General features: G+C 42.3%; 2 protein-coding genes and 1 long non-coding RNA gene across 6 annotated transcripts in view; 2 read left to right on the forward strand and 1 right to left on the reverse strand.

The window, feature by feature from the left end:
- Nucleotides 1–14,767, forward strand: part of LOC308458016 (semaphorin-4D-like) — a 117,554-nt gene that overhangs the window by 61,853 nt on the left and 40,934 nt on the right. For all 4 annotated transcript variants that reach the window (XM_080972501.1, XM_080972499.1, XM_080972502.1 and 1 more), the window contains one exon: nt 13,449–13,567. The gene's annotated coding sequence lies outside the window, so the exon portion shown is untranslated. The remainder of the gene's footprint in view (nt 1–13,448; nt 13,568–14,767) is intronic.
- Nucleotides 1–14,767, forward strand: part of LOC308458326 — a 102,060-nt gene that overhangs the window by 29,970 nt on the left and 57,323 nt on the right. The window lies entirely within an intron of this gene.
- Nucleotides 4,180–12,623, reverse strand: LOC308458263 (uncharacterized protein). The gene is made up of 4 exons (XM_080973194.1): nt 11,691–12,623; nt 9,809–10,043; nt 6,434–6,669; nt 4,180–4,997 (listed from the first exon to the last, which is right to left on the reverse strand). Exons 1-4 carry the CDS (start codon nt 11,772–11,774, stop codon nt 4,851–4,853), a joined length of 702 nt encoding a protein of 233 aa, XP_080829320.1. The 5' UTR covers nt 11,775–12,623; the 3' UTR covers nt 4,180–4,850.

A 14,767-nucleotide genomic window follows, 5' to 3' on the forward strand; every position in this document is an offset into this window, starting at 1 on the left:
AGGGATGATGGGAATTGTGCTCAGACAACATCTGGGCATCCAGGGTTGGGGAAGACCGCACCAGATCATCATCTGACGTTGTCCTCCAGGCGCCACTACCATTAGAAGTGAGGTGGGTGGCAGCGGGAGAAAGCTTTATCAATGGTGACACCCTGTTCATGAAATTCTATCCCCGGGGAAGCTCACCTTGTGCCTGCTATGCTACTTTTTTGGCAGCAGGTGAAAACATTTCTTTTTTCTCAGCTTAATTGTTACACCACAAATGATTTTATTACCACATGGTTTTTATTCACTCTTTTATGCTTTTTAATTTTGTAACTATCTTGTGATACATATATTGTGCAAGGCACCCTGAGAATATTTACAATCAGTGTGTATGTGTGTGTGTAATTGTTCCCTGTGGCACTGCTGTTGCTCATACCCTTTTGGTGAATCTCTTCTTAGTTGTTTCTTCTTGAATGCTGAATCCTGCCTCTCTGTTTGAAAGCTTTGATAAATAATAATGAGCAGAAGCGCAGGGAGTTCCATGAACTGCGGTCTGTACTTTTTGACTCCCAGGACTGTCAGACTCTATCTGTCATTTGTGACATCATAGCTGTGGGGCGTTCCTTATTTGATAACCTCCTTATTTGTGGCTGCAAAACCCAGGTAATTGATAAGCACTTTGCCAATCACAGTGCACTGAATGGCCATGCATAATGCAGCTGTTTTGTCTTCCATCAAATTCCTGCTGTTTGCAAAGAAAAGCCTACAAGGTAAACAGCCCAACTTGCACCAAGGCAAGCTCTGGTTGCATGTGTTTGATTATGGACCAGTTGGAACTCAGTTTCTGTCATATGTACACTGGTACCTTGGTTCTCAAACTTAATCCGTTCCAGAAGTCCATTCCAAAACCAAAGCATTTCAAAACCAAGGTGTGCTTTCCCATATAAAGTAATGCAAAATGGATTAATGCGTTCCAGACTTTTAAAACCAACCCCTAAAACAGCAATTTAACATGAATTTTACTATCTAACGAGACCATTGATCCATAAAATGATATCAATAATCAATGTACTGTACTATAAAATAAATAAGAAAGTATTGTAGGTGATAAAAATTAATTTTTTTCCTTACCTGCACTGATGATAGTCATTGTTTGGATGGAGGGCTTTTATCCATTTCCGCAGTCACACAGTCAATCAATCAGTAGCTGAACTGGGTTCCACACGGTCACAAAAACAAATTAACTGGAAAAGCCTCAAAAACAAAAACGCAGAATAAATAGCAAAAACAAAAGAGCCAAACTTAATCCATTCTGGAAGTCCGTCTGACTTCCAAAATGTTCGAAAACCAAGGCACAGCTTCTGATTAGTGCAGGCGCCCCAGAAATAATAGCCGACAGCCGCATTGGACGTTTGCTTTCGAAAACTGGAACATTTCCGGGTTTTCGGCGTTTGAGTACCAAGGTACCACTGTATATAGTAGAATGGCAATGTGAATTATATAGGTGAGTGAGAATGACTTTGTTTGCACATAAAGCTAAACCAGTTCATAAAGGTAAAGGTAATGGGACTCCTGACCATTAGGTCCAGTCGTGACCGACTCTGGGGTTGCGGTGCTCATCTTGCTTTATTGGCCGAGGGAGCCGGCGTACAGCTTCCGGGTCATGTGGCCAGCATGACTAAGCTGTTTCTGGTGAACCAGAGCAGCGCACGGAAACGCCGTTTACCTTCCCGTCGGAGCGGTACCTATTTATCTACTTGCACTTCGAGGTGCTTTTGAACTGCTAGGTTGGCAGGAGCAGGGACCGAGCAACGGGAGCTCACCCCGTCGCGGGGATTCGAACCGCCGACCTTCTGATCGGCAAGTCCTAGGCTCTGTGGTTTAACCCACAGCGCCACCTGCGTCCCTCATGCCAGTTCATGGCATAGCGCAAATGAGGAAATATGCAGGTTCTTTTGGAGAAGAGATAATGATCACTTTGCTCTTCCTCAAGTCATTCTGGTGCTGAGCTGGGCTTAGCCATCACAAACCACAAGCTGCAACCAAAGGGTTTTTATAGCTCATGATTTGACTGGGAGAAGCTAGCCTAGGTTTGGACAGCAGCCAAAGCCAAACCATGGGTTAGGTCAGCACAGCAGCAGAAGAGCTAAAGGACGAGAGAAGCAGCCATTGCCTCCTTTCTGGTAGGCCACATACTTGCAGTTTACGTGTGACCTGAGTGTTTTTGCTGTGCCGTCTTGTTTCTAAATTTCTCAAGCAAAACTGGACTGGGCACCTTGAAACTTGAAGCTCTAGTAACCAGATCTGCAGGACCTTCTGAGTTTGTTTTTGTGAGTGTGAAAGAATAGGCTCAGTACCTGTCCCTCCTAGCAGAACCTGGGATCAAGGCTATCAACACCCTTCTATGATGCCTCTGTGATCAGTGATCAGTTTTCTCGTCCCCTCCCTGTCTTGCCATATCACTTTATGCATGAAACACACACTTGCAAGCATGACTCTTAATAGTTATGGCAGCAGAGTCCTGGGATATGAAAATTCTTTTTATCCACTTTTCATATGTGCCTCTTTTTTATCATCAGCTTGTCATAAATGGCTCTCCACACTGTATTTCATTTTGATTGGGTGCGGAAAAGCTCTTATTAAGCTTTGCAGGAGTTAAAATCCATGTCACACCAATGAGGCTGTTGTGCAAGTGGAGCTTCCATTAATCCCCACGCAGGCATGCGCTTGCACAACTTGATATGAAATTTGAAGTGCATGTATTGAAAGATCTGCACCTGGGTTTGTGAACAGAGGAGAGAGGCAAGTTATATGGTACAAAAATGCAGTAGATTTCTGATACCCAGTTATTAGCATAAAGGTCAAAGTGACCTATACTTCATGCCAACCCAAAGCTTTGTGTGAAGGAACAAACAGTCCTGTCTAAAAAGTGTTGTGATTTTTACATTACTCCTTAATTGAACTGATGCATTTAAAACACGACCCAAAAAGTATTTATAAGACATGGCAGTACAGGTTTGTTTCACAATTTGCTTGCTGCAATTCTGTTCTGCTCTGTGCCTGCTGCTGAAAAATAATGGTGTTGAATTGCGTAACGAATCCCCACAGTTTATATAGATTTCCTTTCCACTCCCTACACACACACACACACACTCAGCCAATTGCTGTTGTAAATCATTCCTTTCTTTTTGCAGATGAAATTAGCTGAGTCAAATTAGCTCCAGTCCTAGGCTCCTTTGGACTGTAAGCTGCTTGGAGGCAGGGACCTTGCTCCAGTGACGCGGGGCCTAAAATTTCCCAGAACTTCATTTCTTTAGGGAAATCTTCCGCTTCTATAAGTTCATTAGTAACAAACAATGGATGCCAATTGTAAATAAATATTAGACAAGTTTGACCATTTCACTGGGTTTTTTTAAGCTTTGTTCACTAAACACAAATGCAGTAAACATGCTAAATTATGTCACTTTTCTGATGCAGACTGAAACAAACAAACAAACAAACAAACAAACAAATGTAAATTACCTTCAATTTGCACAGGAAGGCTTTTTGGCAAATTTTGCAATTCAAAAATTTCTAGCAAACTCACATCACTCTTGTGTTACTCTGCCGTGTTTAAAACGCTGCAGAGCAAATGTATGGCTGAATGCCCCAATCTAGGCGCAATTACAGTGGTACCTTCTGATTGGCAAGCCCAAGGGGCTCAGTGGTTTAGACCACAGCGCCATCCGCGTCCCTTAAACATTCTTTAGGCAACCTTAATGTAGTTACACCGAGAGTCCCATTGGAAACCAATGGAACAAGTTAAGCTGTGATTGAATATACATGCTTTTACTTTCAGTAGGACTTATTCACCACCATTTTTGGCTAGACTGGGGCCCATAACAATAATTTTAAAAATGAAACAAATTTAGCATACTCAGGATCACTACTTCACCCTGGTTGTGGCCATGACAGCACCATTGTTTTATGCACACTCTTTTATGTATGAGGAAGAGGGGAAGCTCTTAACTGTTGTGTTGCCTGCTAGTTGCTGTCCTGTCCTAGGACCATACTAAGAAAAAGGACGAACATGGGACATGTAGTCAAAGGTATGGCAGTAAGGATTTCTGCATCACCTAACAATTTTGCATGACTCTGAATCTGACACTTCCCATAACCAACCCACAGTGTTTGCCTTACGATGCCTCAGATCTGTTTGCGGTACCACAGATGGAGAATTTGTGCCGGCATATCAAGTCTTCTTAATTATTTGTTCAGTGGCCATTGGATTGATTAGGAAGACAGGTAAAATGCATTAAAATGGTTTGGCCACTCAGACATAACCCATTCCTGTTTCTGATCTGGGCTCCCTTTCAAAGCACAGGCTGTTAAGTGAACCCCCCAGAATCAAAGTTTTTTTGCTTCTGAGCGCTGATATGTTGAGTTGGCTGAATGTGGCTGAATTAATGTTTCCAGAAGGATTTGGCCTCAAGGGAATTGTTCATTCTTACTTCATTGGTAGCATTAAATTTGATTGTTATATAATGTGGATTCATTCTTTGGAGTTATTAGAAAGACAACAGGTTTGCAGCCTTCCCAGAACGTTCCCCTGTTATTCTGTTTAGTAGTATTCTTTTCCCTGCTGTTGTTTGTTTTTATAAGGAGGGCGAAGCCTCCTCAGGGTGCTTTTCCTTTTAGTTTTCTTCCTGTTCTTTGCTTTTGCCTTCAGAAAAATATACAGAGCTTTTTTGTGTGGAAGGGAGGATGAAAAACAAACAAGGAGGCAGATCTTCAAAACTACCTTTGTTTTCTTTTCGTGATTGCCACGATGCCACACAAACTTTTTAATATAGAGAAGAATGTTCTTGCTAAGTAGTCATATTCCATCATGGAAGGTTGAAAAGAATGCAAAACATCCTTGTCTGTCTGTCTGTTGCCTTTATGTAAGGTGGACACGAGGGCAATCTCCCCATCTGATGATGTTCTTGGGCCGTATACCGGTGGGTTCGACTTGTGCTGATCATGGGTGAGGCCTGTCAAGGAAGGCATGTACGGAAAGAATAAGGTTCATTTGAGCACATTGATTTTAATGGGTCTGCCCTGTGTATGACTGTCACATACCATTGAGTACGCTTTTATGGAATGTGGCGGGCGGCGGCGAAAAGAGAAGACGTATGGGGGCGAAATCCTGCCTGCCCAGAGACTCTGTCTGAATCTGCCCTACCTTTCTGCCAACAGAAGAAAAACACCCCCGTTTGTCCCCAGACCAGGGGCAGCACGTGCCACAGTCCCATCCCCACCAAAGCCTTCCACACCCGGGTTGTGCGGCAGGTTCCAGCTGTCAGTTTGCATTGCTTAGTACAGAAAGTATTGATCTGATGTGTAGAGATCTTTCCTATTCTAATTATTTCAAGAGGGTTCTGGAGGCCTCTCTGCGTGAAAGAAACAAGCAGAAGGTTCATGATGTTTGGGTTATTCCTTCAGAGAAGCTGAGTACAGCTGGTTTAAACTGGTCCTGTTATCTCTTCTTCAAGGTCATGCTGACTATAATAATAAGGCCAGAAGAAGCCTGGCTTTCACGTTCTCTTTCTAGCTTTTTTCCTTCTGGTGTTTTGTACATAGTGTGCTGAGTGTTAAGGTTTAGACTTCTTATAAGTTATTGTAAGTTTAAGTTAAGTCTGCCGCAACTGGATTTCTTATGGACAGTGCCAATCCTGAATGCATTGGATTTGTGACCATTGTGCTCATTTGCCTTCAGTAGCAGTAAAGCTCTGCTGGATGAAATACCATTGCCTCTGGTCTATTGTTTGGGAATCCTGCAACATGTTTAAGTTTTCACTTCTAACTATATGCTGGAATCTGCTCTAGATCTATCTATCTATCTATCTATCTATCTATCTATCTATCTATCTATCTTATTCATTTTCCAATAAAAATCTTCCAATTATTAACAAATCAAATCACATCAAATACATTATCACCAATTATATATTCCAAATTAAATTTCGGGGGACTCCCCATGTCCTGATTTCTAGAGGCAATATCTTTTGTTTTATTCTGTTATATTCTGCTTTCTTGCCTGTTGGTTCCAATTTCCTAATTCTAATTGTCCATCTTCATCTTATCACTCTGTCACTCTCCTGTATGGGACTCAAAATCTTGTTTTAACAGATCTTTAGATCTAATTAGCACACAGGGAGGCTTTTATTCCATATTTTCCTTGTTGGTTTATTTTGAAAAGTGGATCAATATTGAGTTAGAACTCCCATGACACCAGCAAGATCTCACGGGGCGCACGAGATTTTGCGGGAAGCTGCCGCCCCTTCTCCATTGGAGGCAGCAGGGCAGGCAAGACGCTTGCAGGTGCACCACCTCTTGGTGTTCTGCCGCCCAAGGTGGATGCCTCAGTCTGCCTCATGGTCAGGCCAGGCCTGCTGCAAGGTTTTTAGCAGAATTGCCTTTCACTTACCTCGGAAAAGTTGTGGTGTTCATTAGTATTCTCTTGCTGTGGTTTGCCCATATGGTTGGACTGCATTGACATGCCATGACAGAACAAGCAGTTGAGCAAGTCGCTATGAAAGCCTCTCAGGCAGGAGATGGTGAACCACTTGACGGCCGTTTTAGGTCCCAGGGTCCGGTGCGATAAAAAAAGAAATAGTAGCCTCACCACACAGTAAAACCCTCTGGTTATTTTCACAGTTAAACCTATTGTAAAAATACAAAAAATAAAAAATGGAAACGGGAGTGTTAAGTTAATAGGTTTAAGTGTCAAGGAGCATATTACTCACAGTAGACCGAAATGCAGGCTCTGTGGTTTAGCATTTCATCCTCTGGCAGAAGTTTCTTTTCGCAGATGTTCTCACTTTACTTTCATGGTTAAGCACAGCGTGCGCAGGACAGTTCTGTGGCTACCATTTTTAGAACAGTACTTGCAGTAGTAGCCAACACATACCTACATATTTATAGTTAGTGAGGTTTGGGGCTGCAAGCCTTACGAGGTCATTTTAAGTGTATGCCGGTTTTATTGTTGCATCCTCTGTGAACCTTAAAATAAGCTTGCCTCAACAAAACCCTGTCGTTTCTGACCTAATAGACCCTGCAGTGGCCTCTGTTGTAAGGATGTGATTGTCTAACTATAACTGTTGGAAGTGTGGATTCCTGTCCAACTTACTCTGCCGTTGCCCCCTTTGGGAATTAAGTTTCTGGAACCATCCCATGGCTCATGAGCTATGGAATCTCCGGAGCACAGCAAAATGCCTGATATTGGAAGATTTTTTTCCACCTTCGACAATTAAGTACGTTGCAAACTTGCACTCTCTGTCCTTCGTCAAGTTAGGAGAACTACACTGGGAATGTGGAAAAGGCGGCTATGTAACTTTTTGATCTGCCTTCACTAAAGGTGAATGAATGTGACACAGATACTGGTTCGCCTAGGAAACCACCACAAAATTATTGCAAAACAATAAATAAAGTTTGACAATTTCCCCCCAAAATTTGCATATTATACAGTATGTGTTCACTATTAAGCTTCCAGTGTTGGGGGATAGGGGATGTTCTTTCCCCAATGCCTAATTTCCCCCAGAGCTTTTATTTTGGCAGGGTTTTGAAATTAACAAGCACTTAGATTTAGCGGTTGGATATTTGCCTGGGTCTCCTAGTAAGGAGGCATAAACAGGAAGCAGAAAGAGAGAGGTTTATAAATGCTTTAATTGCATCTTGGAGTATCTTTTGCTTTTATATATTTGGACGCTTTGAACATTGCACTGCAAAGTTGTAATAATTCCAGCTTTTATAATGAATCTAGAGCGTTGTTGTAATTCATATAACAGAGCCTCAAGAAAACTTACGTTTCCTTTGAAGATCACTATTATGCTATTCTATTTAAGTTGTTCCAGGCTTCCAGTCATTCATATTCAAATGGATTTCCCCCACTCCCTGTTGGTGTGATGCAGTTGCCAAAATAATTAGTGGTTTGTTTTTCTTCAGTGATAATAAGCTGTGTGATTGATCACATGACCTCAATATCTACAGTAGCCTTTGCCAACCTGTTGTGTCCTCCAGGTTTTTTTTGACTACAACTCCCATCAGCCCCTGCTAGTAGAATGAATATCCACACATATTGACTCCTCATTAAAATGGTGCTTACCCAGGATTTTCTAGTATCTAAATGGCTGATTAAATTAGTTTCTGGGAGTGCTCGTGACAGCTGGTTGTATGTGCTGTTACCAGTTGCTTTTATACATGAAACATCTATAATTTTGCACACATGTGCAACTTTCAATCACAGCTGTATTTTTAAAAATATGCTTTTCACATAAATGGACTAAGGCTGATGGGAATTTCCGTCCAAAATATCTGAAAGTTGATCTACAGTAGAGTAACGGAGAACTGCTAGGTGCATCTAAAAGGACAAAGAACAACAACCCTCACATGGTGAAAAACCTCAGCGTTTTTATTTTATACTTTTAAAAGCAAATTAAATCTTTATAAGTAATGAAGAGATTTAAAGTTTGGGGTAAGTATGCACGAGAATTTCCCATAAACCTGGTTTGTGCGCCTGTATATAGGACCAATGCGCTGTTGACTCCCAGCTCTTTCTCTCCTGCCTCTAAATCCAGTAAAAAATGTTCAGTATCCAGATCTGTGTTGTTGACAGCAGACTGGATGTCGGTACAGTCATATTGTCAGCGAGTAACTGTGTTCTGTTGAGAACAACACCAGGCAATGGCTTTCCCCCACAGTACTGAGCAGGGAGATTCCACGGTAGTTGTTACAATCATGGCAATCACCTTTCTTCTTATACAGGGGGTCACTGTGCTGGAGTCGTGCATGTCTTGTGGCACAGATGATTTCCCCCAACACTGAAAGACAAAGCCATGGAGGTGTGTCCTAAGGGAGGAATTGAGGTTGGTTTCAGCACTTCGGTTGGGATCCCATCCTGTTCTGAGGCTTTTCAAGGGGAGGAGGGATATCTAACTCTTACAAGAGAGGCAGAGTCTGGATGATGTCTATTGCAGTCTCTGAGACCATGGTTTCTTTATGCAAGTATAGTTCTTGCTGGTGCTCTGCTCATTGCTTCATCTGCTTGCTGCAGATGGGGACGGGGGTGGCGCTTTGTCTAAACCACTGAGCCTCTTGGGCAGGGCTCCCCAAACTAAGGTCTGCGGGCCGGATAAGGCCCGAGGGACTCGTTTATCTGGCCCGCTGCGACCTGTGCCGCCCGCTCTTACCTGTGGTGCACTGCGCTGCATGGTTGCCCACTTCTGTGTCGGAGGAGCACCGGAAATAGCTTGTGCGCATGCGCAAGCGTTATTTACGGTGCACATCCGGGTCAGGGGAGGCCCGTGCACATGCGCACAAGCTATTTCCAATGCTCCTCCGACCCGGAAGTGCGCCGGAAATAGCATGTGCACACATGGGGACGCGCTCCTCCGGCCCTCCGCACAATCGCCGCTGGAGACACCGGCCCGAGGTACGGTAGGTTTGCTGACCCCTGCTCTTGGGCTTGCTGATTGGAAGGGTGACGGTTCGAATCCCCGCGACGGAGTGAGCTCCCATTGCTCTGTCCCAGCTCCTGCCAACCTAGCAGTTCAAAAGCACACCAGCGCAAGTAGATAAATAGGTACCTCTGCGGCGGAAAGGTAAACAGCGTTTCCATGCGCCCTGGCTTCTGTCATGGTGTTCTGCTGCCCCAGAAGCGGTTTAGTGATGCCAGCCACATGAGCCAGAAAGCTTTCTGTGGACAAATGCCGGCTCCCTTGGCCTCAAAGCGAGATGAGCGCCGCAACCCCACAGTCACCTTTGACTGGACATAACCACCCGGGGGTCCTTTACCTTTACCTACCCTTCATCTGCTTGCTGAAGTCTGAGATGAGCTCCCCAGAAAATGATTTCACGGATGCCGTTTTCCTGACAGTTGGCCCAAAGCCTGTCTTCATGCCTTCATACATTTTTCGAGTGTTGCCACTGTCAGCAGCGAGTTGAATGTCCTGACACAGCTTTAGCCAGTAACTATTGGCGCTTTCATCTGGCAGTCTGCTGGACGTCACTACTTTAGTATGGACTTCTGCAAAAAGAGCCTGTAGAGAAATGTGGAAACAAGGCATGCGGACTTTTGAACAATCATTCATGCAAATCACAAAGAACAAGTGGTTCATCCATCACTACCTCAGAGTGGTTGACTATTCCCAAGCACACACCTCTCCCTCCAGGCAGACGTGGCTTAAAAAGGGATAAATGAAGGGTTTTATTTGGAGTTTATTTGCAACATGTCGTCTTGGACGGCCTAAGATTCATTTCCCAGTGTGCTTATATGTGTAACTGTGTCAGAGTTACTGGCACGCTGTGAATAGCAATTTATTTCTACAGTTTTGATTTCTGGGCAGGCAGGAAGCCAATGGCTGATATTAAGTGCTGGAAGGCCAGCTCTGCGTGTAATAATAGAGTTCTATCCTCCCTTGCACTCATTTGAACTGAGGGCAGCGTTCTCAATTCATAGGCTTGGCATTGGGGGAACGATTGCTGCCACAGGCACATTAAAGTTAACATATAGTAATCCTACAAATGACTTTTTAGTAACCATCTGAGATAGTCTAGATGGAAATAGCCTTGCTGGGCTGCTGCATATCAATGAAGCACTCTTTACTGGTCTAGTGTACAACTTGTTTCTTGCAAGAGTACCCAGCCCTATAAGAACTACAGAATATACAAAAATGGCATAGATGTTGTTGGGCGCTGCTGTTTGCCATTTATCATGTCATAAACTATTACTGTTGTTAGCTTAGCCCAGGGTGCGTAGACTCAAATCATCTATGTAGGTTGTTTTTTGTTTTAAAAAAAGGTCTTGTAAAATCAGCTGCAATAAACATGCAATACTGTACCAGGTGGGAGGATTTGAGATGAAAATACGAAGCCCATCTAGGGCTGTGGGAGTCTCTCATTTGGTTCTTCTGCAAATGTTTTTCACTTAGTTGTAGATTGTTTGAAACATGGAATTTGAAGTGTGTGCAGTTTTCAAGGTTGCCAAACTATTTTTTTTTTTAAGGCAGCACAGCTGCTGGTCAGGAACACCTTGATACAAGACTAGATTATGTTGCTTTGTGGGGTTGTAGGCTTGGAGGAAGATGTGACTGAAATTTCTTGCGAAAGTACATTTGATGTGGCTAACCGTGTTTAAACACCTGTGTGCATATATATATATAGTAGTTTTGTGGCAAGAGTGAACAAGTGTTTGTAAAAGTACAACTGAACAGCACATGTATTGCAGAATGCAAAAATATCTTGTATTTTGGTGAAACCAGTTTGAGTTCTTTGCTCAAAATTCAAAAGAATTGTCTTTTGAGCTATAACTTTTCAGTAGCATTGCTGAGCAAGAGTCTCAGAAGCAAGAGTAATCATTCAGTAATCTACAGACTGTAAACTTCCGTTGTAAGTAGAGCTTTGTCTTGCAAATCAGATGTTGGAGGTATAAACTGCTGATTATATCGTCAAACAGCAACAGAGGCAGCATAACATTTAACATTTCCAGATAATGCTAGCACGTGTGTGTGTGTGTGTGTGTGTGGTGTGTGTGTGTGCTCGCATGCACATAGACACTTCAAATTTTGTTCATAATTTACAGTGCAATATGCATGTCTGCTTGGAGTAAGTTTTATTGTGTTCACAGGAAAGCGGGTATAAGATTGCAGCCTTAGAGAGGAAGGACCTTCTCTTGGTTTCTAAATTACTGGTTGCATTTGATGGGACCCAAAAGAGTAACCAGGGCAAAGTTTCTTAGCAAGACATTTCCCTTCTGAAAAGCTTTCCTGCATTCCTTCTCCTGCTTCTTTTCTGTCTTCTTTGTTCTTTGAGTTCTCTATAACACTACAGAGTTAAATCCTCTGGGCAACAGCTGTTTCATGCCATTTATAACCAGCCCTGTCATGAATTAATGCAACTCGATACTATTGTTGACTATCCAGAAAGCCTCGAAATACTTAACGGTGTGATTATTTCAAAAGCTGAGATACCTGTGTAATAGCTGCAAAAGTGCTTTGATTCCACTCAACCGCTTTTAAATCTGTTTAAAAGCCACCAAGGCTGGGGGGGCGGGGCGGAGATGGGATGTTAAAGTGTGAATTAAGCATTTGCTTTCCCTAAAAGCAGCTTGGCAGAAAAGCACCCTGCACTTAATATGGCTTTTGCTACATTAGATCACCACAGTGGTGGCTGATGTTTCCACTTTGCCTGGGATTTCTCCCACTTGAAATGAACTTCCAACTGGAATTAATTTGACTTGGTAGAGGAGTTGCTATTGCTTTTATTGGGCGCAGGCTTTCATCATACTGCTTTCTTGCCCACCTCTCATTTCATATGAGTACTGAACATTTGGCAGCTATATCTTGTCACAATGGTAGACTTGTCAGATTTACGAGGCTACTAACTTTGAATGTAAATATCAAACGGTACGGCCTACCCACGCGGCCGTGTCGTGCTTCAGCTTTTATACCAGAAATGGTTTGTGTGTGGTACCAGTGACAAATTAGTGGTCGGCTACAAACAAATACTGCCATTTTGGAGCCCTAAAAATGATTTCAGAAAACTTTTCTAATCTCAGAACTTGAATATCAAAAAACCCTGTATTAAATAAGATTGTCAAGTTGCACCAGTGTGGGGCTTCATTGAGGGCAGGGGATTATTCACCTGTGCAGAATATTTACTATTCATTTATTAAATTTGTATATAACCCATCTCAGTGATGGCCAAACTTGGCCCTCCAGCTGTTTTGGGACTACAGCTCCCATAATCCCTAACTAACAGGACCAGTGGTCAGGGATGATGGGAACTGTAGTACCAAAACAGCTGGAGGGCTGAGTTTGGCCACCACTGCCCTATACCCATAAGTCTCAGGGTGGTTCACATCCCTGCACATTGTGAATTGAACCCATCGTGCCTCCTGATGATCTGCATGTAGACTGGGACCGTGGCAGAGCCAATACACGCGGCATTTTATTTGTGTGTCACTTGCATTCCAGTTTCTGCATAGCTAGGTGGGGAACCTGAGGCCCTCCAGATGTTGTCGTACTAGGCTATCTTGCATGAATTTTCCAGATCAAATTCAATCGGTTTTTAAGCCTAGTATTGGCACAGAAACCTCTTAGGTTGCTCTACAATGATTACCAGATGGGCAGGGTATAAATATATTGTTGTTGTTGATGGGCAGGGTATAAATATATTGTTGTTGTTGTTGTTGCTGTTACCTCTTTTGGGAGAGAGACAGGGGGACTATGTCCCTTTTCATAATCTACAATTTTTGTGTGTTGATGTTTTAATCTAGTTTTTCAACAACAAAAAATAGAATTGTATTTTAGGTTGTTTCTATAATGCTGGTTTTAAATGGACGTATGTGTTTGTTTTTACTATTGTAACTTGCTTTGAGTTGCTGTGGCACAAAAGCGTCTAATAAAAGTTATTAAATAATAATCATTTTTGGTTTTCTTTAACAGTACTGAAGATTTCTGGGCTACCTTGCTGGACCTCATTTACTATGCCATAAAGAAAACAGATACTTTAAAGAGTTAATTCCTGGGAAGGAAAATAGAAAATAAAATCCAAATGGTGACAGGTACTGTATTATATCATTTTTTCAATTTCACTTCCATCCTCCCCCCCTTTGTGTGTGTTAATACTACACACAGATCTGTCAAAGTAAGTTAACTGATGGTTAATTGATGGTTAGGAGCTTTCAGTGGGGATTCTTTTTACCTTCCCGCCAGAGCGATACCTATTTTTCTACTTGCACTTTGACGTGCTTTCGAACTGCTAGGTTGGCAGGAGCAGGGACTGAGCAACGGGAGCTCACCCCGTCGTGGGGATTCGAACCGCTGACCTTCTGATCGGCAAGCCCTAGGCTCTGTGGTTTAACCCACAGCGCCACCCACGTCCCTTATATCACTTTTACCCAACCCCAAATTCAGCTGCTAGTGATCTTTGCCTGGTAGAAAGAAACTTAGATCCAGATTCTTCCAACAACTTGACCCTTAGCACAGTGAATCATGCAGCTTAATTTGCTGTTAAGTTTACTGATTTACAGAGTGAATTCTAGCCAGCTTCTTATTCTGTTCATTTTTTCCCCTGGTGGCTCTACTGTTCCACGTTTCCCCTTTCCCCTGTTTTTGTTTGCATATCTTTAAAAGTGTTCGTTGGCGCATAGATAGCGCTGTGAAAAGTATGACTCAAAACCCCCTTTTTATTATTTCAAGAATCATAACAGTCCTTTACTTCTCTCTTTAAAAATAAGAAAATCTTTGTGTTAGAAATGTTTTTGTTGCTGTGGTAGCGATACAATAATGAACCTCAACTGGGCTCTGTGATGTTAATTTTATGGGACAAGCACTTTATGGATTCTTCTGCTTTATATAACCCCCCCCCCCCCAATCCAAGTAGTCCATAGTTCAGAAAAGGATCTGCCATTGACATTGTCAACTGACTTGTCTTTTCTTTTCTGAATTTTTTTTACTTGACTTTTACAATTTAACTACAGATAACAAATTATTTGCATAGATCATAAAGGTTGCATGCATTTTACATAACTAATGCATATCAGTTTACATTAAAACAACTGAGCAATAATATAATACTGGTTAGAGAAGGTAACATTTTTTTGTGAATCTCTTTGAGGTTTTTTTTCTATAATGAAGTAGTATATAGATTTTATGAAATAAACAGCAGTAGACTCTACCATAGTTTCAAAGTAGAATGGCCTGGTTAGCTGAATTTTCTGATAAACTGGGTATCTTTCTTCACTGCAGAAATCTTCTTATGT

Source organism: Podarcis pityusensis (genome assembly GCF_964106645.2).
Source record: "Podarcis pityusensis genome assembly, chromosome: 11".
Classification (NCBI taxonomy): domain Eukaryota; kingdom Metazoa; phylum Chordata; class Lepidosauria; order Squamata; family Lacertidae; genus Podarcis; species Podarcis pityusensis.

Excerpts from the sequence above, each read along its gene's own strand:
- LOC308458263 (XM_080973194.1), bottom strand. The coding sequence starts at position 11,774 with ATGCAGGAAAGCTTTTCAGAAGGGAAATGTCTTGCTAAGAAACTTTGC. Across the intron at positions 10,044-11,690 it reads GGTCCCATCAAATGCAACCA|GCTCTTTTTGCAGAAGTCCA; the intron begins GTAATTTAGAAA and ends ATTTCTCTACAG. Across the intron at positions 4,998-6,433 it reads AACACCACAACTTTTCCGAG|GCCTCACCCATGATCAGCAC; the intron begins GTAAGTGAAAGG and ends CTTCCTTGACAG.